Consider the following 27,655-nt stretch of genomic DNA (forward strand, 5'->3'; position numbering starts at 1 on the left):
TGTTCTCTTTATTCCTGTTACTTCCCACAGTACAATCTAATAATACGTTCTCTGACTTGAGGAATTTGATCCTATCCAGTGAGGTGGAATTACATCGAGTGTGTGGATTCGGATCATCAGAGTAGCAGCCACATGCCTACACTTAACACAGACTCGGGGCATCAGGCCAAGGGCCCCGTGTATTATCTTTTCTGATCCTAAAGACAGTTTTGTAGTAGGTGCCATTAGCTGTCTTTTAAATGATTAGCAAACTGAAATTGAGACGAGGTCAAGCAGGTTGCCAAGGGCACAGTGCTCAGGGTAAATGACTGCGCTGTGATGCAGATTCTGGACCTCGTGATTCCAAGCCTCTGATTTTAACTGAGAGAGCACACCAGGCTTTGCTGTTCCTTTGAACTTTTTCATGTCGTAAAAGACTTTTTCACATCCCTTCATATTAAGGACATGTCGTAAAAAACTTTTTCATGTCCTTTCATATTAAGGATGGAGTAAGAGTCCTGGGAGGTGGAATGAATGGCATCGCGCAAAGGCAGGGCTGGAGCTGACTTACACGCTTGTGACCTTTGCGTCCACGGAGACCGGCCCCGCCCAGACGCGTGAAGTGCACGGGCTCTCCGGGTTCTCCTAGGCACCTCCCTACCTGAACAGGCTCTTTCGTGTAGTTACCGCCCACGTGTGACACCTGGTGGTTTGAGATGAAACACAAGTAGGTGAACCGACTAAAACCACACGCCCTCTGATCATCCGTTCATTGGAGAGGACTCCTCCTTTTCAGCACTAGAGCATTTGGTGACTAACTGGCATTGTCAGTGTTTTAGGTCAGCTTCAAAGTAAGGAGAAGGATACACTGGAGACTTTGTATCAAAGAAAAATAGAACACTTAAAAATTTTTTAACCTTAGAAAAAAGTATCTGCTTGTTTTAACTTGTGCAGTTTGGGTCTGTTGCCATTTGAACTAATACAACCCCATGAAAAGGCCAAAACTCTGCAGAGTGGCACAGTAGCTGAGTAGCTAGCTTTCTTGTGTTAGGTGCAAGTGCAGGATGGTGTTTAGGAGGCTTTTTCAGTAGTGAATGAAGATAACCCAGTACTGGCATCAGGGCTGGCTGCGCAGTTGTCTCTGGGCTCACAGTTATTTTGTCCAGAGTGTCTCTGGATGAAGTCTCTCTTCGGATATTGCCAGGTCATTTTCAGCTAGAGCAGGCTGTTTCACATTCTGCCGCCAGACTCTGCCCGTCTTTCCACGACTTGAGCTAGGGGAAGAGAGACACATGAACACTTGTTTAATTGTCCTGCCTCAACTTTGACGGATAGTGAGGTCTAACTTATTCAACTACATGAAGAGCAACAGCTCAAAAAGCTAGGGTCTATTTTTACATATAGTTTCACATATTTAGGGATACTGTTTTCTGTCTCTACTTTGTGGCTGGAGCTGTTTCCTAGGAAGCAGTCATAAGATTCTTCCTTATTTCATAAAAAACAAATGATGCAAACAACAAAATCCAAACCAAAAGTAAAACCGAAACGCAGCAATCCTGACTGTGTCTTTAGCAGATGCAGGTTAGGATCCTGGGCAGAGCCAGTGGTCATAGTAGCTGCATGAGCAAAGAGGTAGCCAGGTGACCTCTGAAAGCCTCCTTGCTTTGACATCCTCCTTGGGGATCAGGCCGGTTCCTGGTCCGTGTCTTCTTCTTCCTTTTTTGTTTTTTTATTTTTAAATCCCTTTGTCTGAATCTGTTGTTTTCCTCCCTCTGCAATTTCAGAAGGTCGTATACTTGCTTATGAGTCGCATTCCTGTTTAACCTTACCCTGTCCTTTGAGCTCCAAGGGGAAGTCAGTCGGGCGGACACACAGCCCTCTTACTTGCCCACCCTTAGTTATAAGCCATAAACCAAACTCTGCAAGTGGTTTAAGTGTTACTTGTTTCCTTTTGCAAGCGAGAAAAAGAAGGGACTGAGATTGTGCCTCAACTTGCCAGAAGTAAAATTTTGACTAGAGGCCGTAGTGGTTGATAGCAACACATTGAGAGCACACAGGCTGTACCCTCTTGGCGGGCCCATGATTTGGGGGTGCAGGCTAAATGGAGCAGCTCTTAGCAGAAGTGTGTTCCTACGGCAGAGTAACAGGACTCTTGTCCATTTGCCTCATTGTCTACAAGCTTCTGAGGCGTTCTTCTTACTCCTCTTTAATGGTTCCCGTCTCTTCTCTTGACTCGTACCCGTGCTTGTAACCTGGTGGTAGAAATGGTACAAAATGAGCATATCCCACATGCGCTCGGTGCATTTCTGGGCAGAAATGAAACACCTCTTTAAAGGTATTTTTCTGTATGGTCATTTTGTAGCACTTTGTTATAGGCAGCGAGAACCTCTCAAGCACTATTGCATTCCTTCCTGTCTTTGTTGGTAAAGGCACCAGAGGGCAGGCTGCGCAGAATAATCTCTGGCTGTCTCCAGATACTTGCCCTAGAGCTCCGGAGGCACGCAGCCTGCTTGCAGGTTATCGTGGGTCATGATCCTACCAAAGAGTTTGATGCAGCATAACAGGTGAGCCACTGCTCTCGCTGTTCTCATCACCTGCTCACCAGCCCACCTGCTTTACGTTTTTGTTAACGGTAGTTCCCCACACTTGATAACAGTTTTCTGTGTTAACTCAAGCATGGGTTAAACTGCTGTGCAGAGACCCTCAGATGTAGCAGTGGCTTAAATAAAACCTTCATTTTGCTTTCATGTAATGTTTCTGAGTGGGACATCTAGGCTGATGGGGTGGTTTTGCTCCCTGTGGTTGTTGATGGACCCACGTTCCTTCCAGCCTGTTTCTCTGCCCTCCCCTGGGGTGCTGTTCTTGTCTGCAGCATTGCAGCTGGGTTGCTGACATGTTCCTGGTCCAGTCTCTAGGAAAGAGGAGACATGATTTAGTCTGGAGCAAGTGCCTTCCTCTTTGGTGATGTAGAAGTTCATGGTTACTTCGGGTTGTATTCTGTTGGTGAGAACTTAACCTGCTCTAGCTGCAAAAGGGGTTGCAAATAAAGTCTACAGCTGAGCAGCTATGTGCCCTACTAAGGCATGAATAACACAAGAAAGAGAGGGCACATTTTTGTCCTTTGTCCATTTTTCTGTGTGCCTTGTTCATCTGTGGAGTTCTTTACATATTCTGGAGTTGAATACCTTTTTGAGGGCACAAAACACATGTATTTTCTTTCCATCTGTGATGTATTTTTAAATTTTGTCCATGGGGTCCTTTGTCATGTAGAAATTTAATATTTTATGTAGTCAAATTTGCAGGCCTTTTTATAATCCATCTTTGTTATAAATATGTTTTTTTGTAGATTTGATTCTGGGTACTCTATATCAATTTTGTGGCTGGGGTAGACAGGACAGACACCATGATTAATAGGCCCCACAAGCACTTAATTTATGGTCAACTTTTCTATTTCAATTTAAAACAGAAACATTATTTTAAATAGGAAAACCAAATCCATCTGTTGGATGCCTCATTTCATCATTAATTTTATGATCTGATGGGATTTACAGTTATTTCTAGTTATTTCTAACTAAAAAATTAATAGTTCTCAAAACTATTCATTTGTCAAACTAGTTCTGTAAAATTCATTTTGAATCTAGAAGACTTTGATAGTTGTAAAAATAAGGGAGTCATTGAAATGTCCATCTGAGAGGTGAGAGGTCACATTTGCCGCCAAAGTAAGTGTTCAGGCTGCTGGATGGGCCTTGCATGCAGCGAAAGTGTGGTCTGGGGGTCAGGAGGACGTTAGGGCCAGAGATGTTGCCGTAAAGATCAGTGAGACCAGAGGAGGTTGTTGAACTCTGGGTAATAATTAAGTGCTTCCTGGATGAGCACAGAAAGGCCGTACAGAGGCTGCACTCCCATTTAGAGGCCTAAGGAAGACAGCTGAAGGGACAGATGTGAGACCATTTAATCTTTGTTAACCTCATGAGATGTAGTAGCTTTCTAACTTTACAGAGAAGTGAATTAGCCTGAGAGAGAAGACTTCTACGTCACGTTGTCTGTGGTTGGTAGTGGGTGGAGGTGGTCCTTGAGAGCAGGTCCGAAGGACTCAGAGCCCGTGGTGATCCAGGACTGCGCTTAAGGGGTGGGGAGCATTTCATTGAGGAAGCTTAGTGAGGGGCCCCTGGATGGTTCTTTGGCCACCAGTGGGGGTCGAGAGAACAGTGCTGCGGGGGAGAGGATGGATGCCGTACGGGAGGGCTTATCTGCGGAAGAAGGTGTCGGGTTTGCCCCCCGCCCCGGTCCCATTGCAGGAAGTTTGGTGGTGAAAAGGAAGGAGAGAAAGCCTGGAGGAGCATGAAGGACTTTAAGCTGCTTGCCTTTTTGTTTGTTTGTTTGTTTGGGGATATGAGTCCAGGGAGGTCTAAGTAAACTCCCAGGTAGAAAAGCAGGATCCTGGAGAAGAAAGGTACTAGCCAGAGGTGGTAGTGTTTGAAGGGCCTCTCGGCATCTAGACTGCCTCCTAAGCAGGCATGTGTGAGGTGTTGTGTGGGGTTGGAGTCTTGAGGATAACTGAAAAAGGCAGTGGAGTCAGGATCATTTAGCTTTTAGAGTGGCTGATATTACAGGAGTTCCCGCTGTGGCACAGCGGGATTGACAGTCTCTGCAGCGGCAGGGACTCGGGTTCAGTCCTTGGCCTGGTGTAGTAGGTTAAAGATCCAGTTGCCACAGCTGTGGAGGAGGTCACAGCTCGGGATTGGATTGACTCGGGTTTGATCCAGGGCCCCAGGAACTCCATATGCCGCACGGCTGCCAAAAAAGAAAAAAAGATGATACTTTCAATTTATAAATTATGAAGAAACTTTTTTACAAGTCACATTAAAGTATATCTGTTCTATAGGTGAACTGCTATAATCCTGAAAATAAGGTTCTTAATGGTTATTACTAAGATTGAAACGTCTCTGTGAGTTCCCGTCATGGCTCAGTGGTTAATGAACCCGACTAATAGCCATGAGGATGCAGATTCGATCCCTGGCCCTGCTCATTGGGTTAAGGTTCTGGCATTGCTGTGAGCTGTGGTGTAGGTAGCAGATGAGGCTCGGATCCTGCGTTTATATATAAAAGCTTTTCTTGTGTTTCTTTTTTAGGGCTGTACCTGCAGCATATGGAAGTTTCCAGGCTAGGGGTTGAATCGGTGCTGTAGCTGCCAGCCTACACCACAGCCACAGCAACACAGGATCCGAGCCACATTTGTGACTTACACCACAGCTCACAGCAACGCCAGATCCTTAACCCACTGAGCGAGGCCAGGGGACTAAACTGTGACCTCGTGGATACTAGTCAGGTTTGTTTCCATTGCGCCACAACGGGAACTCCCTCTTGTGTTTATGGTTATTTGTTTACATTCTTTTTCCTTTATGATGTGTACTTTATAGATAAATAGACTAAAGATTGGTATAAATACATAATGACTTTTTATATTCTCTTGTTTACTATTAAGCAGAAATCAAAGAACAATCAGCAGAAGAGGATGCTGAAGCAGAAGTGGACAACAGCAAACAGCTGGTCCCAGCCCTTCAGCGCTCTGTGTCTGAGGAATCTGCAAGCTCCCTGGTCTCTGTTGGTGTCGAAGCCAAAATCAGGTTAGAGAATGAATGCAGGTGGTTTGGAGACTGGTGACAGGAGGAAGGGCAGTGAGTCGACTATAGAGGCAATTCAGAGTGCAAGCAGAGGATATGAGCTGGATGGAACTGCATTATTTCGCAGCTCTAAGCTTGAGGCTGATGGCTCTCTGTGTTGCTGGGTGGCAGAAGCCCATGGCTCAGTGCCTGTAGGGCGGAGGGCAGTCTGGCTCGGAGACTTCTCAGAGCAGAGTGGGGTGTCACCAGTACGCGGGTCCCACAGAAGGCACGTGTCTAAGGACTGGCTTCTGATTTACCTGTACATTTTAGTATTTATACTCTTGTTCTTTACCCTCTCTTCATTCTTTAAAAAAAGAAATGTAGGCTGTCACACCGTCTCTGTATATAATTCAGCTTTGAAGTTTTGTAAATTTTAGGTCTTATTTGGAAGACCTCAATAAAACGGAAATCATCCATCCACAGACTGTTCCTATCTTTTTAAAAAAATTTCTTTGTTACAGTCACTATCCAGTGTTCTGTCAGTTCCCATCTTCTTTAAGTGTTCTCTTTCTTTTGCTTTCGGCCTGTCTCTGCTCATTTTGTCCCGTGCTGGATTCTGCAGAGACTCCTTGACTCTGGTGTTGGAGTCCTCAGGTCGAGGGCCTCACCGTGTTTGCTGATGTTCCTTCTGATAGCAGAGACCTGGCTGAGTGCAGATGGACCCCACGTTTCTGTGTCCAGGGCTGACCTTTCTTTGAACTCGACGTTCCTAGCCATCGGTCTGCTTGACACCTCCTCTTGGAAGCGTACTAGTCTTCCAAGCCACTCTTGGTTCTGACCCTATGCCTTCCCCAGACCTTCTCCCCAGGATTTCTTCATCTCCACGAAGGATAACCAATATTCTTACAGTTGCTTAGACCAAAAACTTTTAAAGGTAATCCTTGATTTCTGTCCTTTTCCTCATATCCTTTTTTTTTTTTTTTGGCTGCATCCATGGCACATGTGTTTTTATGGGTCAGGAATCGAACCCTTGCCACAGCAGTGACAACTCCAGGTCCTTAATCTCCTGAAGGAACCACCAGCTCCTTTGTCCTAAATCGTGTCGCTTAGTTTTAGAAGATGCCCAGACAAGTACTTACCTCTTAACCTGGCTCCCATCCTCGTTCCCATCCCTGTTACTCAAGGAGATCGAAGGTCTCCACTTCCGCTTTCTACAGTCCAGATTGTTCTCGGCACAGTTGCAAAAGTGATTATTCTACAACCCAATTCAAGTTTCCTCCAAACTCTGTATGATGGCTGCCTCATATTTAAAGTAAAATTTTAAATTATATTAAAAATTTCAAACCCATACCATGTTCCAGATTTGGGGAAAGTTTTGAAAATGTTCAAAATGAAAGAGTAGGATGAAAAATAAATAAGACATAACCCCCCCCACATTTTAGCCACTGTTCCTGCTCCCCCCCCAATAGTTCATTTGATTGATTGTTTCCCGGAACCCCATGAAAACAATACCTTTTTTCTGCTTTTTCATTGCACTGATTAGTTGATTGATTATTTTTTCTATTAAGCATACCTTATATTTTATTTTTAAGATGGTTTCCCTTAAGACCCATGTTTCTTACCCTCTTGAATTTAATTTCGAAGGAATTTCAAACTTTCGGTTCTAATTGATTTCTTAGTCTTAGGCTATAAACGCTTTATCATATTTTCGTGTCTCTCTGCATCGGTCATCTAGCATTTCATTTCTAGTTATTTAAACATATACTTCCTTTTTGTTTTCTTTGTCTTGGCCCCAAACCTTTTTTTTTTTTTTTTTTTTTTTGTCTTTTGTCTTTTTGTTGTTGTTGTTGTTGTTGCTATTTCTTCGGCCGCTCCCGCAGCATATGGAGATTCCCAGGCTAGGGGTTGAATCGGAGCTGTAGCCACCGGCCTACGCCAGAGGCACAGCAACGTGGGATCCCAGCCGTGTCTGCAACCTACACCACAGCTCACGGCAACGCTGGATCCTTAACCCACTGAGCAAGGGCAGGAACCGAACCCGCAACCTCATGGTTCCTAGTCGGATTCGTTAACCACTGCGCCGCGACGGGAACTCCCCCCAACCTTTTTATTTTTAAAAATTAATGTTTAATCTATATACAGTAAATCTCACCCATTTAGTGAGTCTTGATAGTTGTATACTGTCATATACCACAGCATGGTAAAGGACAGTTCCGTCGTTCTGAAAAAGCCCCTGACGCCCATTTGTTGTTGTCCTTGGTCCCATCTTCTCCCCTGGGCGGTCACTTACCTTCTTTCTGACCTGGAGCTCTGCCTATGCAGTTACACCGTGAATGGGATTGTAAAGTATATGTCCTTTTGATTCTGGGTTTTAGACTTAGTGTGATGCATTTGAAATTCATCTGTATCATTGTGTTTCTCAGTAGGTGGTTCCTTTTCTTTTTTTTTTTTTTTTTTTTTTTTTTTTTTTGTCTTTTTGCCTTTTCTTGGGCTGCTCCTGCAGCACGTGGAGGTTCCCAGGCTAGGGGTCTAATGAGAGCTGTAGCCGCCGGCCTATACCAGAGCCACAGCAACATGGGATCCAAGCCGCATCTGCAACCTACCCACAGTTCACGGCAACGCCGGATTCTTGACCCACTGAGCAAGGCCAGGGATCGAACCCGCAACCTCATGGTTCCTAGTTGGATTCGGTAACCACTGCGCCACGACGGGCACTCCAGTAGGTGTTTCCTTTTCATTGCTGAATAGGATTCTCCTTTAAGGAGGTGCCTGCTACAGCTTATCATTTCCCAGTTAAGGGTTATTTGGGTAGTTTCCAGTTTGGGGCATTTAGGGATAAAGTTGGTATGACGTTCACTTGCAGGTTTTGGTGTGACCATTAGGTTTTAATTTTACTTCTTATTTCAATTAGAAGTAATTGTTGAAAGAAAATGCCACAGTGTCTTCCAGTGTACCGATACAGTTTTACATTCCCGTTAACAGTGTGCATTGGAGCCACAGGACATTTCTTGTTGTGATTCAGCTGTACTCTTAGGGAAGCCCCAGGTTCTCTGGTCTCAGGGTCAGGTGTTCTTGGCGATAGTCACTGCCGCAGCCATGGGAGTCCTTAGTGGTCCGGGCCCAGGACCTGGTCTTGCTCCTCCTCCAGGGCAGAGGTCCACCCTCTCGCCTATTCTCTTCCTCCATCGCAGCTGGTCTTTTGTTTGTTCGTTTTCTTTTCATTTCTTTCTTTTTTTTGGCTTTTTAGGGCCACCCCTGCGGCATATGGAGGTTCCCAGGCTAGAGGTCGAATCGGATCTACAGCTGCCGGCCTATACCACAGCCACAGCAATGCCAGATGTGAGCCCTGTCTGCGACCGACACTACAGCTCACGGCAACACCGGATCCTTAACCCACCGAGCGAGGCCAGGGATCAAACCTGCAACCTCACAGTTCCTAGTCGGATTTGTTTCCGTTGTGCCACAATGGGAACAGCTGCAGCTGGTCTTTGCCATCGCAGGGTGAAGATATTTGCCATCCTTCTACCAGTGTAAGGTTTGGTTTCCCAGGGACAGTGGAGGAGAAAGGTGGGTGGGTCGTTGTGCCAGCCCCATATTGCCTGGTTCTCCTCCCAGGCTTGTCCCACGACCGGTGCATTCTCAGGACTCTTCGCCACACCATGAGCGCCTGGGGAGTGGGTTAAAATTCCCCATGTGTCTTCAGGTCCTGGGCGTACTGCTAGTCTCACACTTGGCTTTTAGCAGCCTGTTAAAGTTGTCAGTGAATTCTTAGCTTGCTTTATGACATCCAGTGGCCTCTTCCTCAGATTAAGCGAGTGCCTGTGTCTCCTCTCTTTTTGAAAGTGGCTTTCATTGAATTGCAGGTGATCGAGTTGTTCTGCGACTTGTGCAATCTGTTGTGTCCAAGAAAAGCAATTTTTTAAGATTGTCTGGAGAGCTTTTGTGTGACAGTGGGAGCAAAGCTCTTTACAACTTTCTACATCCAGAGCAGAAGCTAGGAATTTCCCTTGCACCGCACATGAAACTTTACAATAAATAACTCTGAAACATTTGACTGTCTTTACTTATTACTGCATCTCTTGCAACTTTGCCTAATTCTTCACAAATCTGAGTATGTCTTTGAAATATTTTTATTGAGGGTCTGTTGTGCAGTGAAATGTCTGAGGTCTTAAAGAAATGTGGGAATAATTTTAGTATACCTTCCCATTAGAGGGATGGTTTTGGATGTAAAATCGAAGGTTAAGGTATTTTTTTGTTAATACTTTGAAAGTATCGCTCCATTTCCTCATCAGTGTTCATCAGGCCGACGGCCATCTGATCGTCACAGGAAACGTTTCTAGGGGAAGAAACAAACTAGAATCAGGCCAGGCTGAAAGAAACACGAGTTAAAAGCTGAGAAGAGCAGAAATAAAATTTAAGAATTAGTAAGATACTGACAGAGAATATCAGTGTATATAGTATCCTTTAGGAAGAAAGAAAAACATTTTTCCCTATTTCATTTTTCTGAAACTAGATCACATTTGTGTGTGTGTGTGTGTGTGTGTGTGTGTCTCAGTATCAGTGGGCAGCACAGCTTATCATGAAATTGAAAGGGAATATTGGAAAAACTTAAACTGGTAACTTTTATAAACAGAAGTTAATTAGTTGAGAAGAAGTCCAGTATGAATTGAAGGTAAACATGACATGGAATGAAAATAGATTATTTCTGTGACCTGTTAATGTAAGGCATTATGAAAGTCCCTGGGGTGGACAGTAGAGAGGTAACAGTGGAAAGTCTAGTGCTTGAGAAGAAAGATCTGAGTAGAGCTGCCATAAATGTGAAGAGAAAATATATCCAGGAGGAGGAGTCCTTTTATTTACTTCTTTTATTTTTAAACTTTTATTTTAATTTTATTTTTTTTTATGGCTGCACCTGTGGCATATGGAAATTCCCAGGCTAGGGGTCAGATCGGAGCCACATCTGTGACCCACGCTGCAGCTCGTGGCAATGCTGGATCCTTAACCCACTGAGCGAGGTTAGGGATCGAACCTGCATTCTCATGGAGACTATGCTGGGTTCTGAACCCACTGAGCCACAGTGGGAACTCCTGAGTAGTCCTTTTAATTCTGTCCCCCCCCTCCCCCAAGATAAGATCCCTTGTTAAGTGTATACTCGGTAAGTATATGTTGTTTTTTGTTCTTTAACTTTTTAAATGGTTTCTTTTTAAAATAATTCATAGATCTTCTTGTTTAGAACAACTTTAAGTTTACAGAAAAATCAAGCAGATGGTATAGAGAATTTCCAAACCTCTGCCTGCCTCAATTTCCCCTGGTGTTAGCATCTTGCTTTAGTGTGATATGGCATATGGAAGCATGGCATGTGTTATAACTGATGAATCAGTATTGATACGTTATTATTCACTAAGATCCATCATTTACATTAGAGTTCATTCTTGGTGTTACATATGGTTGATAAATGTGTGATGCCATGTAGCTGCCATTAATTACAGTGCATTATAGAAATCGTTTCACTGCTCCATATATCCCGTGTCCCACCTCTTGATCACTTTCTCACCCCTCTTAAACCCTTTCAATCCCATATCCCCTTCTCTGTCTTTAATTACCCACATAAATTTATATCTTTTCTCTCTCAGTGTGTATGTTACACACTTATATCATGCATAAAGAATGTTCCATCAAGTGGTGAATAAAACTTGATCACCACTTGTTTTACAAAGCAGGGATATAATTAATTGAGTAGCCACTAAATCCTACCTTCTTCCCCAGCCTTAGCTTTACCTTTTTTTATTCCTTTTCAATACTTCATTTTTTTTAAATTTGGTTTAAAAGAAAATTGTTTCTCTAAGTGCAAGCTATAATTTTTTGATTTGATACGTTGACTACTTTTAATAATTGTGCAGTAGAAAAGTAGAATTACAAATGTGTAATTGTTGAACCTAATCTTTCTTATGGTATAGACATATTTAAATACTTAGGTTGTACTAAAGACATCATGTTTAATTTTAAAGTACAAGTGTTTTGCAGTTGTTTGGAACTGGAATAGTTAAATAAAAATCCTTCTCCTTACCTGTCTTCTTTACTCGTTATTTCTTCCAGTGAACAGCTCTGTGCTTTTTGTTATTGTGGTGAAAAAAGTTCATTGGGACAAGGAGACTTAAAACAGTTTCGAGTAACACCTGGATTTATTTTGCCATGGAAAAACCAGCCTTCTAACAAGAAGGACGTTGATGACAACAGCAATGGAACCTGTGAGAAAATACAAAACTCAGCACCACGAAAACAAAGGGGACAGAGAAAGTAAGCAATTTTGAATTTAAATGGTTTGAATGCAGTAAGACTATGTATTGTTTGTTTTCACCGCAGTGCCAAGGAATATACACATGCGGTGTCACTGAGCAGTTTATGTTTCCAACATTGATGGGATATTTTATGATTCACCATTAACCCAGCAAACACTCATTTTTCTCAACATTTCTTTCTTGTTTAAAAAAGAAAAGTTTATCTTAGTTGTATATTAACAAAAAAAAAGAAAACTGTAAAGAACATCATAAAAGCCTATAGTATGGGGACTCATGGAACTTAGCTCTAAATGGAATGAACATTTAATAATTAATAACGTCTTCCTTTCCCTTTTCTTAATAAGTTGTAAATAGTTTGTAAGACTATAATATAATAGAATGGCAAAACAAAAGTGGTTTTTACTACTCCTGTCCTTTATGTGTGATTTCTTTCTTTTATGATTCAGAGAATGTTGAACTGTCCTGGAAACTCTTATCATAACACGAAGGGTTAACTTTCTTCCTTTTAAATAATCCTATGCTGAGGATACCCTTAATGAAGTTCAAGAAGATGCTCTTTTTTCAAAAATGAAATAAGCATTTACATATGTTGTACACCTGGAACTAATATTACAAATCACCTGTATTTTAGCTACAACAAGAGTTTACTGAGGTATTTGTATAACTGTCTATGCATCTGTATTCATGGACATCATAGTTAGCCAAACTCCTATCTGATAGGCTTGCTTGTGGACTTAATATTTTTTGTTAGATGTTGCAGTTTTGTTTGAAGGCAGCCTTAGTGTGTGGACCTGTTTCTGGTAGTTGAAGGAGGAGACGTTTCTGTGGTTGAGGAGAAAGTGTAAAAATTAATTTCGCTTGGAAGGCTCCCCAGCTCTGCCCCCTGAGGATGGTGATGTAATCATCCGAGTGCTTATCTGGCTTTTATCCAGAGTTAAGTACTGAGGCATTGTTGTGTTGTGCTTATTTGATTGGCTCCTTCTTTTGGACTGCTGCCAATGCCTTGAAGCCCTGAAGTAGGAAATAAAACAATAACAAGAAGGACTCTTTTAAAAGAATTTAAGGTGGAACAGCTTAAGGAAGTTCTAGCAGAACCGCATTTAGAGTTTTGATGTTTTAAAGGCCATAGCTAGCTTTACCTTTGGTGATCAATTGAGAGTTCACATGGCAATGAAGTACATCAGAAGTCCTGCTGCACACTTAATCTGTCCATCAGTAATTAGGAAATTAATTGAGCTGGACCACAGTATGTCTCATATCCTCATGTTCTGCCTTGAATAACGGCAATTAATAAACACCTGTTCTGGGAAATACAGTTGGGCTTCATTTACTTATTTATTTTATAAGCTACGTTAGTTTTTAGTGAAAACTTTTATGAGCTACGATAATTATGTAAAAATAGCCTTGTTTAATGAAAGTCTTTATATACACTTAATTGTTTAACAAGTTGTTAAGTGATGATAATAAACCAGTTAATGGACCTCAGGAATAAAGCATGCTTAGAAAATTTGGTAATCATTTAAGGAGAGACAGTTAATTTAGCGTGATAATAATTTAAAATATTTATAAAATGTGTTATCCTAATGAATTACAGACCAGAAAAATAGCTAGTTGATTTTTTTTTTTTTAACTTGGAAAGGGGGTTTTTATTTTTATTTTATTTTTTGCCTTTTTTTTAGGGCCACACATGCAGCATATGGAAGTTCCTGGGCTAGGGGTAAATCTGAGCTACAGCTGCTGACCTACACCACAGCCACAACGAAGCGGGATCCGAGTCGCCTCTGCGACCTACACCACAGCTCATGGCAATGCCGGACCTTTAGCCCACAGAGTGAGGCCAGGGATCGAACCCATGTCCTTATGGATACTAATTGGGTTCATTTTCACTGAGCCACAGTGAGAACTCCAGAAAGAAGGTTTTAAAAGTAGTTTTTCCCTCATGGTGCATAAATGTAAGAATATTTAATCAAGGATTCTTTTCCTCTTCACTTTTTTTTTAGACTTAAAATTTGGGGGATGTTACGTGTTTTAGCTGACTTCTCTAGATGTTCTTTCCTGAGTTGGGCTCCTGGCATCCTTAGGGTTGTCATCAGCATCTTACTGACATGTTGTATAAGTACACACTGGTCCCAGAACTGGAAGGTGAAATTGGAGTATCCTACTGGTTAGGAGCTGGTTAGTCATTCTATGGGCTTTTATACCCGTCCCCCAGCAAATACTGGTGCAAAGAAAGTATGTTAAAACAATACTTTCATCTTTATAGATGAACTGTTTGTCTTTTTTTCCTCCCAATAAATTAGCAGCGATTAATATTAAAGATGTATTTATAGCAGTGGTGGTTATATCTGTATTGAGGTTTGTTCTCATTTCACTTTGCGCATTTATAAAAATGAGAATTTCAAGTTAGCCTAGCATGCTAAACTTTCTAAAAAAAAATGAGTCTGTGCATTTCTAATACTAAACATAAAATATACTCGTTATTTTTATATGGTTTGATATTCAAATGTATTGATTGAAATATGTTAATACTTTTTTTCTTTCAATGATTCCAGGTATAAAAAAGTTTAGTACCCTGGTCATTGTGCTGATTTTCTCTTAATAGGAATCATGATAAATATCCAGCATACAGAAGTGCAGTGAGTTATGATCTATATTCAATAGTGATTTAATCAAGAACTATGATCAGGTTAAATACTGTGACATCAGGAGAACATTAAAGTTTTAGTGCCGGTCATCTGATTGCCGGTGTTTAATGTTAGACACAGTGGTATTCCCTGTTTGCATAACGATCTCAGTGTCTGAAGGTCTAGTGCTTTAAAAATCTGCAATCTCCTATATGTTGCATACCTTATTCAGTCTTCGTTTTTATAAGGTATTTCTTGCTCTTACGCTGTTTTCCTTATTCCCAAGTCACTAGTAGCTGTTTTGTGTTTGCTTTTTACTTGTGGTTTGTGAGGTAAAGTCTTAGCAGAGGGTACTTGCAGCGTCATGCCGCAGTCCAGCTGTCGAGATTGTTGCGGGACCGTGAGAAAGCTCCTGCTGACCGTTCCACTCCCACCGCCTCCCTCCTCAGTCGTGTAGTGGGTTTTCATTTCCCCTGGGAAATAACCTTTTCTTTATATAAAATTAACTGCCAGTTCTGTTGGGGTAGTCCTCACTTATCATAAAGCAAATGAAACTTTTTTTGATTGATCAAGCTATGTTTTTTAAACATTTTAAGTAAGGCCAAAGGGAATACTCATTTCATGTGATAAAATATGGTTCCTGACTAGAATATTAGAATGTCACTTAAAAAAATTGTGGAATGGCAAAACAAGCCTGTGGCTAATTTGTATTACTTCCTTATGGATGTGGAGACTTTTCTTTTTTAGTTGTTGCTTATGTGACATAATATAGCTACCCAGTATTATATTTCTACTATGAATAATAACATATATTCTAAAAGTTGTCTTATGACAGATTATGCCTAATAAATTAAAATTGATTTTGGCAGTACATTAAGTCACTGTGAAACAAAACAGTTTTCTATATGATATCACTTTCACATCTGTCTTATTTTATTTTCCAGGGAACGATCTCCTCAGCAGAATATAGTGTCTTGTGTAAGTGTAAGCACTCAGACTGCTTCAGATGATCAGGCTGGTAAATTATGGGATGAACTCAGTCTGGTTGGCCTTCCAGATGCCATTGATGTCCAAGCCTTATTTGATCCTACAGGTATGAGCCAGTCTGCAATAATAACTGCCTCTTGATTCTTTTTTTTTTTTAAATTTATTTATTATTATTATGTTTTTTTCTTTTTGTCTTTTAGGGCCGCACCAGTGGCAAATGGAGGTTCCCAGGCTAGGGGTCGAATTAGAGCTATTAGCCGCTGGCCTATGCCACAGCCACAGCAACGAAAGATCTGAGCCACATCTTCTACCTCCATCATAGCTCACGGCAACCCCAGATCCTTAACCCACTGAGTGAGGCTAGGGATCAAACCCGTGTCCTCATGGATGCTAGTCAGCTTCATTAACCACTGAGCCACGACAGGAACTCCAGCTGCCTCTTGATTCTGTAAACGTTTTTATTTTAGTGAATTACCAACCTAATAGTAAATACCTTTCATCTGTAAATGCTTATGATCATGTCGTAAAAATTGTCATTAAATATGCCCGTGTAGGTAAAACAAATTCTCTAATTATGTTTAACTAGTTTATTTAGCATCTACACAGGGCCATCACTGAGCTGGATACTTTTATAAATATTTGTGTTTACTGTTGTGTAGACGTCAGTGTTATGGAGATCTGACAACTAGGGAAAGAGAAATTTAATTTAATTTAATTTAATTTATTTATTTATTGTCATTTTGGGCCTTTTTCTTGAGCTGCTCCCGCAGCATATGGAGGTTCACAGGCTAGGGGTCTAATCGGAACTACAGCCACCGGCCTTCGCCACAGCCACGCAGGATCTGATTCGTGTCTGCAACCTACACCACAGCTCATGGCAACGCCGGATCCTTAACCTTCTGAGCGAGGCCAGGGATTGAACCCGCAATCCCGTGGTTCCTAGTCGGATTCGTTAACCACTGCGCCATGACGGGAACTCCAGGGGAAAGAGAAATTTTAAAGGGATCTGTGAAAACTTGGGCAACGTCTGGTGAAGGACAATAGATCTTAGCCATATGGGTGTCTTATTACTGCAGTGTCATAACCCATACTCATGATATATTGCTGTTTGGTTTTGAGTAAATTGCATCCCTCAGGTGAACTGCATATCATTGTCCAGGTGCCCTCAGATAGAGAATTTAAAGAGTTATTGATGATTGACATGGGGTCTTGATGTGGGATGGAGTAGAATAGCTTTGTGAAGCTTATTTGTCATAAGCAAAATATTAAATAATTTTCCTTTATATTTTATGTAAGTATACCAATAAAATAGAGTCATCTCTAAATAAAATGTCTAGAAACTAATTTCTTTGTTAAAGAAATAGTCACTGATGTGCTGATTCTCAAACTATTGGATGCATCACAGTCACTGGGATGGCTTGTTAACACGTAGATTTCTAGTCACCAGAATAGGAATGTTTGATTCAGTAGGTCTTGGTTGTGACCTGAAATTTGCATTTATAGCAAGTTTCCAGATGATACATTTTGAGTAGGCCTGCTTTAGTAGGATCACAAATACAGAATGTCATTGTATAGTCACACTTCAGAGTTGATTTGGGCATTGTACGTCTTTCCTTATTGATGTTAATATGTTTAATGTTTATTCCTTTGCTTCTTTTCACTTTAACCATTTTAGGCACTTGTTGGGCTCATCACCGCTGTGTGGAGTGGTCACTGGGGGTGTGCCAGATGGAAGAACCATTGCTAGTTAACGTGGACAGAGCTGTTGTCTCAGGGAGCACAGAAGTAAGTAGAAGAAACACACATTAACCACAGTCGTAAAACTGTTTATAACCTCAGTTATCAAAACGTTTAGTATGTCAACATAAAGATCCACTTGCAAGAATTAATTATTAAATGATTATTATAAATGTAAAAACCCTTAAAATAAGAAATTTTTAATTTATATGCAAGAGTAGATTGTGCAAACCACTAAAATATAATATGTTACGTTGTGCAATAAACAAAAATCCTTATTTTACATTTAAGTCAGAAATTTACATTTTAGAAATGGGAATTACTTATGTACTTACATATCTTACTCTTTAATACAAAACTCTTTGATGAAGATTTAAAATGAGAGAGACAGGATTTGGCAGGTCTTTAGTCCATAATGTGGGCTCGCCGTATTTGCTGCTTTAAAAATTGATTGAAATATTTCTTTCCAGTCAAGTTGGCAATGCAGTTTGTCTTTTGGCACTATCCCAAAGTAATATCATATACATAGTCTGCCATCTTCGAAAGCTTTCGCTGTGATTTTCATGTGATTTTGACTTGAGAAGTAAATGCAGTGTTTGGCTTCCATCTGTAAAGGCAACAAGCCCTATGAACGGAAACTGCTTTTCTGCCTACAATTTCCCTTTTGTTTTTGACAAATGTATTTGGGAGGAGTGAAATAGCCCTTCCAGAGGAATATTAAAAGTGATTTTTTTTTTTACCATAGAAATTACATGGGCTTTATTAGGTTTAATATAGGTAAAACTTTGAAAAGCAGAGTTGAGGCAAGGACTTAGATTTAAGTAATTACTCAATTATTATAACATTTGCTCTTTACTCCGATGATCAAAATGGCCTAATTTATGTAGATAAGTAACTCTCACTCCAAGATTAGTCACATTAAAGTGTTTGTTTTAGAAATGGGACTTTACATTTAAAGGTATATTTTACCAAATCTTGAACAATAAATGCACAATAGTAAATTCCAGAGTGTGAACACACCCAGATGGCCAGATCACAACCTTGATAGATCAGTGGGTGCTGTTTTTTCCATGAGCTACTGCTTTAGAAGTAGTTCTGGGGATTCCTGAAGTGGTGCAGTAGGTTAAGGATCTGGTGTTGTGTCTGCAGCAGCTCAGGTTGTTGCAGAGGCGTGGGTTCGATCCCTGGCCTGGGATATATCCCTGGTCTTCCATTTGTGGCAAGTGCCACCCAAAAAAGGAACAGGTGGTTTTGGAATATTTTGTAACAGTGGAAAGTATTTTAGGAAAGGCAGTGATCAAGGGAGAAAATGAAGTTTGTGGTGTTGGATTGCCACACTGTAACCACACATTTTGATAAAGCTGTGGGGAAATAGGCACTCTTACACCTCGTTGGTGGGAATGCAGATTGTACATGTCTTCTGGAGGGACATTTGACAACGCCTAATAGACTCCGGAGGTGCTTATCTTTTGACCTTTTTGAGAATCTGTCCTAAAAATACTCCCCCAATTAAAGAAGAAAACATGTGCTGTTAAAAGTTAATAATTGCAACATTGTTTAATTTGTAAAATATTAGGAACCACCTGAATGAGCACCCAGAATGGAATGGTTGAGTAAACTGTGATTTGATTCATACACGGAGTATGGTGCAGCTGTAAGAAGGCTGAGGGGTATCTTTATGAACTAGTGGGAAGTCATTTCCAATATATACTTGGAAGTGGAAGAAAAAGTACATATGCCCGTTTATGGTGGGCAGCGTTTATGTAGGAAGGAGTGAGATGGAAGAAAATATACGTACACATGCCCATCTGTGGACAAGAATAAAGGAAGGGTAAACAAGAAACAAGAGATTGGTTACCTATGGAAGGTGGGTCAGAAAGCAGTGTAAAGAAGATGGGAACAGAATCGGGGCTGCAGGGATGAGGCATGGCAGCACTTCTCAGATAGGTCTTTGCACAGCTCTGACTCTTGGAGCCACAGAAACATTTCACCTACCCCCTAAATAAACAGTTGCAACCATCTGGGCATTGGGAGAACCCAAAACGGAGTAGCAGAATTCACACTGAAGGGAGTAGGGAAGGAACTCAGCACCTGGAAAGCCAGCAGTGTCGTGACTGGATACCCGTAAAGTTGAAGGGACAAGAGCAGCTCATACATGTGCAGTCTAGCAAGTAAATGTATTTCTCACAGGGACGCTTAGCCGTTCTGAAAACAGGCATGTAGTTGAACAAGAAAGTGTATGGTAGACAGTGAAAAGTAGGCTTTGTGTATTTTATCTTATGGTATTTTACTTTTTTGGTCTTTTGTCTTTTTAGGGCTACATATGCGGCACATGGAGGTTCCCAGACTAGGAGTCAATTGCATCTGCTGCTGCCGGCCTACACCACAGCCACAGCAACACGAGATCCAGCCTCATCTGCGAGCTACACTACAGCTCACAGCAACACCAGATCTTTAACCCACTGAGTGGGGCCAGGGATCGAACCCACATCCTCATGGATGCCAGTCGGGTTTGTTAACCACTGAGACACAATGGGAACTCCCAGAAGTAGGTTTTTAAGGCTAGAGAAAGGAGCTGCAAATAAGGAAAGGCAAAAATGAATTTTGTGGTGTTGGAGTGAAATAGGAGTAGCAATATGAACTCAGGGTTGTTAATATTTATATGGGCAGATACAGACGTATAGGTATGTGTACAGGTATGCATGTGTTTATCTCCTAGCTCTGTCCCCTTGGAAGCCGTGACCTCTAGTAGCCGTGAGCACACCCAGTGCTCAGATCTTGGTTTCTCACCCATGTTCTCCAATAGAAGAGACCAGGGCTCTGTGAAAAGTGGTTCATGGTGCAGGGAAATGCAAGAAAGTGAGGCAGTTCTGAAATCAGGCATGTAGTTGAACAAGAAAGCACAGAAGCCAGCCTGAAGGAGCTCCTAAGAGTTGCCCAGTTTGAGCAATAACCAAAAAAAGAGTGATAGTATTGCGTTACTATCTGTGGAATGATCCACACTGATAAATCAATAGGTAAATACACGCGTGGTGTAGGTCAAGCCCCATCACTTCTCTGCCCGTCTCTGTCTTCTTTCCAGATAGTAGTGCCATTCTGAATGGGGTCGTTTTCTCTTTTGATCATTCCCCAATAAATGTGTAGCCTAACTGAGTGGCCCTGAAGGTCATCCATGGAGTCGTTCATAGTTAGGAGAAAGAAGTCACGAGTCAGTGCCAGTGTGAAGGGAGGTCACCGGTGTGGTCAGCTTCGATCCAAGTTTATGAATTTATAATTGTCCAAAACCCCCTCTGGAGTCGGGTGAATCTTTAGAGTTCTCCTCACGTGCTGGGGGTAGAGTAGTGTGACGGGGAAGATCTTGGCTATTTCCAGAGGTTCCCCAGGGGCAGCGTTTGTAAAAGTGCTGAGGACTTAGAACAGGCTTTTGTTTTCCCAAAGGACAGATGTCAGAACGCTCTTGGCTTTGTTAGGAGGACACGTGGCCGAATGTATTAGGATATATCCCACCTCTCTTTTCAAAGAAAATAAACATTTCATCTTCAAGATAAAGGGGACATTCAAGATAAACAATGATGGTGTAAAAGACTTTTCAAGGAAACGTGCTGGGGGTTGAACATTTTGAAAATAGTTGTTTGGAACTATTTATATTATATTTTATTGCCAGAAGCAATGAAAGTTTGTAAAGAAACAAACAACAAAAATATTTTCACATTTGTTGCCGTAAATCTTAGCATTTCCTGATCTGTCTAAAATATTCTGAGAGTTCTTTGTTTTAAACTCATTTATTGAAAATTAATACTTTTGACTATGGCAGGTGACAGTCTACTGGCTAAATTTTTGATACTTTTGGTTGGGATTGAAAAATGGTTGTAGAAATATGTGCTTCTGTTTAGATCTTATTTTGTGCGAATGATTTTTTTTTTTTTTTTTTTTTTTTTACAAAAAGCTGTGACAGATACTGAAATAAATTGAAGCTGGAATAGGACTGTTCATTCTAACAAGATGGAAAAGAACAAGATAATAAAGCCTGGCGGCAGCAAGGGGAGGGATCTCCATATTCCCTCAACTTTTGGGTTGTTTACCTCTTTATGTACACATTTGAGCATGTGTCCTTAGTATACATTATTATTTTATTGGATACGTATCTCTCCTTTATGGCACTTGCGTTGTTTCTGTATTCATTATTATGGGTCTCCCAGCCAGGGCTATAGGCCTCGTGAGGGCATGGATCCTGTCTATGTTGGCTTGTGATTTGACCTCTGGTGCCTGACAAACTGCCTGGCACACACTGGAGTCGTTTCTGTGAATGGACCGTCCCAGTAGAGGGCAGTACGGAATGCTTGGGCTCCAGTGGACAGGAGTGCGCTGCTGGCACCTAGTGGCCGCTCCTGGACACGCGCTGCTCGGGACTGTCCGCCGCTCAGGGCCAGCACCGCTGAGGTCGACCGTCCTGTTCCTCCCATTCAGAAACCAGAACATGTACTGTATTTCCGCAGGGGTTAAGTGCCAGTCGTTATCAAGCCGTTCCGTTTTTCTGGGCTTTCCCTCGGGTTGTTTCTCAGTTTTTCCAGGGGGAGTTTGTCTTTTGGTAGATTGAAGAGTACACTCAGGGTGAACCTGTGTTTCAGGAAAGGTAACAGTGTTTCTCTCTTGCGCCTTTGGGGGTGCTGCCAACCCCTTGGAAATCTGGGTAATTTGACTGTTACCAAGAGAATACTTAAATCGTGAATTTACAAATGTTTGATCATTTATTTACCTAAAGCTCCTCTTTCTGGCACTTTGCTCATTGCCCCCCAAAGAAATAACCTCTAAAACTTCCCATATATATTTCTGTTCTTTTAACTCGTTCTGAATGAAATGTTCAGTCTTACTTTAAAAGTGAAACATGAAAACATTACTTACAGTGTCTGCCACTTCGGATGGTTAATTTCTTGTGTTTCCTTCTCCCTCATCCCAGGCTGCAACCCCATTGTTCAGTTCTGTGGTAATATTCTGCTCTCGCGCCACTTGTTTTTGTGTAAAAGCCAACTTAGTTCTGCAAGAGAGTTGTGTGTTTTTTTTTTTAAATATTTTGGGTTCTTTTCATTGACTGAAAAAGAGAAGAAAATAGCTTTTCTATGATAAGGTTGGAGTACACATCAGGCATATAGATAAGCGATGGAATGTCAGAGTAATTTCTGTTTAAAAAGATTAACAATGTACAGCCAAAGTCTCTCTCCACACCTGTCCTCTAACCAACGAGAAGTAGTTTTGTGGGTTATTTGGGTGCTTTTTAAGGGCCACACCCACGGCATATGGAGGTTCCCAGGCTAGGGGTCTAACTGGAGCTACAGCGGCCAGCCTACACCACAGCCACAGCCACACCAGATCTGAGCTGCATCTGCGACCTACACCACAGCTCATGGCAATGCCAGATTCATAACCCACTGAGGGAGGCCAGGGATTGAACCCGCAACCTCATGGTTCCTGGTGGGATTTGTTTCCACTGTGCCACGAAGGGAACTCCAACTGAAAGTAGTTTTATAAGGTCACTTAAGATGTGGTTTGTATCTTTATGTAAGATGATCTCCACGTACCTTTCTTAGGAATACTGTGTTGTTGTTTTTATATATAATCCTCGTGCTTCACAGTGAAAACCAAATAATTATCAAAGTATATTCCCTTCATTTTGCCCTCTAGTATTTTAAGAGGAAGGAAACAGTCACCTCTAAGAATTCTCTGTCTGTGCTGGGGACCCACAAGACCACCGCCCCCTTGGGACTAAGTGGGACTCCTGGGACTGAGCATCGAGTTGTAATTTTGGCTAAGCCCAAGATCAAGAAGTCTTTGATTTGGCAAGGATATATCCTAGAAAAGTCTCAAAGAATCCATGTGCAGGAGTTCCTGCAACAGGATTGGTGGTGTCGCTGGAGTGCTGTGGACACAGGTTTGATCCCTGGCCTGGCACAGTGGGTTAAGTATCCGGCATTATTGCAGCTGTGGCTTAGATCGCAACTGCGGCTCGGATCTGATCCCTGAACTGGAAACTCCATATGCCGTGGGGCAACCAAAAAAGGAAAAAGGAATCCATGTGTAGGCTTCCTTAGGTGGTCTTCCTCCAGCAGTGTAAATACAGCAACATGTGTGTGATGCTTCTGCCCTGAGGAGCGCGAGATCTTTGCTGGGGGTGGTCATGTAGGCACCTCTGCCCAGCACCTACCAGAAGGATGGACTAGGCGCAGTGACCTGCCCTTGTCACATGGGGAACCACAGGACATGTCCGTGTCACATAGGGAACCGCGGGGCGTTGTCGTGTCACATAGGCAGCCATTGGGAATCCTCCTCAAATCTAGCTTCCCAGATGCCAGCTATGCACACAGGCCTTTCTAATAATAACGGTCTCAGGCATGCTATGTTACAACCCTTTTGTGCCCAGCAATAGAATTGGTTTGTGTCTCAATTTCTTTGTTTGTTTTGTTTTTCTTTTATTTTTTATTGTGTCTCACTTTCAGCATATTGCTCTCTGTAGAATTATGGTTCCCGTTGTGGCTCAGTGGTTAATGTACCCGACTAGTAACCATGAGGTTGCGGGTTTGATCCCTGGCCTCGCTCAGTGGGTTAAGGATCCGGTGTTGCCGTGAGCTGTGGAGTAGATCGCAGATGTGGCTCGGGTCCGGCGTTGCTATGGCTGTGGTGCAGGCTGGCAGCTGTAGCTCTGATTCGACTCCTAGCCTGGAAGTCTCCATATGCCGCAGGTGTGGCCCTGAAAAGACAAGAGACAAAAAAAAAAAAAAAAAAAAGAATTATAGTAGGTGCTTTTTAGTTTATAGCATTAGGCATTCTGCATCATAAGGAGGCTGTGATAGGTGCTCTAGTGGTTATATAAAGGAATTTTGTAACTTTGATCAGGGGAAAGCTATTGATAAAGACACTTTTGACTGTAACAGAAAAATCCTGTATTTAACTCTGAAATCTACTTGTCCATTATTAACATATCCAGTCTAGCTTTCTTTTGACTAGTATAACTATGGTATATATTATCTCATCCTATTATTTTAATCTCTTTGTATTTTTTGTGTAATGTGTGTTTATTACAGGCAGGTCTTTGAAAATTCAAATTTGACAATCTTTGCTTTTTTATTTGTGGTGTTTAGGCTATATACATTTAATGTGATTGAATCTTCTCCTCCTCCCCCTCCTTCTCCAATTTGTGTGTCTTTCTGATCTCTCTTTCTCTCTCTCTTTTTAATCGGATTATAGTTGCTTTACAATGTTGCGTTAGTTTCAGGTATACAGCAAAGTGATTGAGTTACACAGATAACCATTCTTTTTCAGATTCTCTTCCCATATAGGTTATTGCAGAATATTGAGTAGAGTTCCCTGTGCTATATAGCAAGTCCTTGTTAGTTGTCTATTTTATATATAGTGGTGTATATGTGTTAATCCTAAACTCTTAATTTATCCCTCCTTGCAACATTTCCCTTGTTTTTGAAATCTGTGAGTCTGTTTCTGTTTTGTAAATAAATTCATCTGTATCACTTTTTAAAATTATATTCCACATGTAAGTGATATCATATATTTGTCTTTCTTCCTGATTTACTTCACTTAGTATAATCTCTAGGTCCATCCATGTTGTTGCAAATGGCATTATTTTGTTCTTTTTTATGGCCGAGTAATATTCCATTGTAGAAATATACCACGTCTTCTTTGTCCACTCCTGTCAGTGGACATTTAGGTTGCTTCTATGTCTTGTTATTGTGAATAGTGCTGCAGTGAACCCTAAGGTGTGTTTATCTTTTCAGATTGTTTTTCTCTGGATAAATACCCAGGAATGGGATTGCTGGATTATATGGTGATTCTACATTTAGTTTTAAGGATCCTCCGTATTGTTCTTCATAGTGGTTATACCAGTTTACATTCTCACCAGCAGTGTAGGTGGGTCCCCTTTCCTCTACACCCTCTCCAACATTTATTATTTGTAGAGTTTTTGATGATGGCCATTCTGACTGGTGTGAGGTGGTGCCCCATTGTAGTTTTCTTTTTTTTTTGGTCTTTTCTAGGGCTATGCCTGTGGCATATGGAGGTTCCCAGGCTAGGGGTCTAATCGGAGCTGTAGCTGCCAGCCTATACCTACAGCCACAGCAACGCAGGATCCGAGCCACGTCTGTGACCTACGCCACAGCTCATGGCAACGCCGGATCCTTAATCCATAATCCACTGAGCGAGGCCAGGGATCGAACCCAAAACCTCATGGGTCAGGTTCGTTAACCACTGCGCCCTGACGGGAACTCCCTTTGTAGGTTTGATTTGCATTTCTCTAATAGTCAGGTTGAGCATGTTGTAGTGTGCTTTTTGGCTGTCTGTCGTCTTTGGAGAAATGTCTGTGTAGATCATTTGCCCATTTTTGATTGGATTATTTAGTGGGGTTTTTTTGTTTTTTTTTTGCTGCTTTTTACGTCCACACTCACAGCATATGGAGGTTCCCAGGCTAGGGGTCGAATTGGAGCTGTTGCTGCCGACCTACACTGCAGCACACAGCAATGCCAGATCCTTAACCCACCGAGTGAGGCCAGGGATCGAACCTGCAACCTCATGGTTCCTATCAGATTTGTTTCCGCTGCACCACGGCGGGAACTCCTTTTTTTCTCTTTTTCTTTCTTTCTTTTTTTTTATAATTTTAAAAATTTTCCCACTGTACAGCAAGGGGGTCAGGTTATCCTTACATGTATACATTACAATTACATTTTTTCCCCCACCCTTTCTTCTGTTGCATCATGAGTGTCTAGACAAAGTTCTCAATGCTATTCAGCAGGATCTCCTTGTAAATCTATTCTAAGTTGGGTCTGATAAGCCCAGGCTCCCGATCCCTCCCACTCCCTCCCCCTCCCATCAGGCAGCCACAAGTCTCTTCTCCAAGTCCATGATTTTCTTTTCTGAGGAGATGTTCATTTGTGCTGGATATTAGATTCCATAAGTGATATCATATGGTATTTGTCTTTGTCTTTCTGGCTCATTTCACTCAGGATGAGATTCTCTAGTTCCATCCATGTTGCTGCAAATGGCATTATGTCATTCTTTTTTATGGCTGAGTAGTATTCCATTGTGTATATATACCACATCTTCCGAATCCAATCATCTGTCCATGGACATTTGGGTTGTTTCCATGTCCTGGCTATTGTGAATAGTGCTGCAATGAACATGCGGGTGCACGTGTCTCTTTTAAGTAGGGTTTTGTCCGGATAGATGCCCAAGAGTGGGATTGCAGGGTCATATGGAAGTTCTATGTATAGATTTCTAAGGTATCTCCAAACTGTTCTCCATAGTGGCTGTACCAGTTTACATTCCCACCAACAGTGCAGGAGGGTTCCCTTTTTTTTCTTTTTAAATGGTTTCCTCTGCTTTGAAAAAAGCTTTTAAGTTTAACTAGGTCCTATTTGATTATTTTTGCTTTTTATTTTCATTACTCTAGAAGGTAGACAAAAAAGAGAGTTCTCTGATTTATGTCAAAGAGTGTTCTGCATATGTTTTCCTCTAAGATCTGTCAGTTCTTTGTTGCCTTTATCCTGTGTTCTTTTGGATTGAAATTTTTTATGATTCCGTTTTATCTCCTTTGTTGGATGGTTAGCTGTGCAGACACACCTCATTTTATTGTGCCTTGCTTTCAGGTTTTTTTGTTTGTTTGTTTGTTTTAAACAAATTGAAGGTTTGTGGCAATTGTGCATCAAGCAAGTCCATTGGTGCCATTTTTTCCAATAGCATTTGCCCATTTTGTGTCTCTGTGTCACCTTTTGATAATTCTGACAATATTTCAAAGTTTTTAAAAATTATTTGTTACGGTGATCTGTTATCAACACACTTTGGATGTTGTTTTTATAATTGTTGTGGAGCGCTTCAGACTATGTCCATATAAGACAGTGAACTTAGTTCATGAAGGTTTTGTGTGTTCTGATTGTCCCATCACTCGCTGTCCCTCCGTCCCCACCCCATCTCTCCCCCCCCTCCTCAGGCGTCCCCATTCCCCGAGACACAGCAGTGGTGAAATCAGGCCAGTTAATACCTTTGATGGCCTCGAAGTATTCAAGGGAATGGAAGACTCTCATGTTTCTTACTTCAAATCAAAAGCTAGAAATGATAAGCTGTGAGAAAGGCATCTTGAAGGCTGAACTAGGCTGAAAACTAGGCCTCTTGTGTCGGTTCCCAAGTTGTGAATGCAAAGAGAGAGTTCTTGAGGGCCGCTCAGTGAAAACAAGAGTGAGGAGAAAGCAGCTACTCAGCCTGGTGCTGTTATGGAAAAAGTTTTAGTGGTGTGGATAGAACATCAAACCAGCCCCAACATTCCTTGAAGCTACAGCCTAATCAGGGCAAGGCCTTAACTCTCTTTTAAGTTTTATTTTTTTATTTTTTGCTTTTTTTGGGGCCCCCGCCTGCAGCATATGGAAGTTCC

General features: G+C 41.6%; 1 protein-coding gene across 19 annotated transcripts in view; it reads left to right on the forward strand.

The window, feature by feature from the left end:
- The window catches only part of KMT2C (lysine methyltransferase 2C), a 286,456-nt gene that overhangs the window by 98,943 nt on the left and 159,858 nt on the right, over positions 1-27,655 (forward strand). For 16 of the 19 annotated variants that reach the window (XR_002340465.1, XM_021079121.1, XM_021079126.1 and 13 more), the window contains 4 exons: positions 5,465-5,606; positions 11,682-11,882; positions 15,453-15,601; positions 17,171-17,280. Coding sequence is in view for 18 of the 19 variants with exons in the window: in XM_021079121.1 (XP_020934780.1) it covers positions 5,465-5,606; positions 11,682-11,882; positions 15,453-15,601; positions 17,171-17,280 (602 nt within the window). In the remaining variant the exon portion in view is untranslated. The remainder of the gene's footprint in view (positions 1-5,464; positions 5,607-11,681; positions 11,883-15,452; positions 15,602-17,170; positions 17,281-27,655) is intronic. The other 3 variants (XM_021079123.1, XM_021079122.1, XM_021079140.1) reach the window with 1 other exon arrangement.

This window comes from Sus scrofa, chromosome 18, assembly GCF_000003025.6.
Source record: "Sus scrofa isolate TJ Tabasco breed Duroc chromosome 18, Sscrofa11.1, whole genome shotgun sequence".
Taxonomy (NCBI): Eukaryota; Metazoa; Chordata; class Mammalia; order Artiodactyla; family Suidae; genus Sus; species Sus scrofa.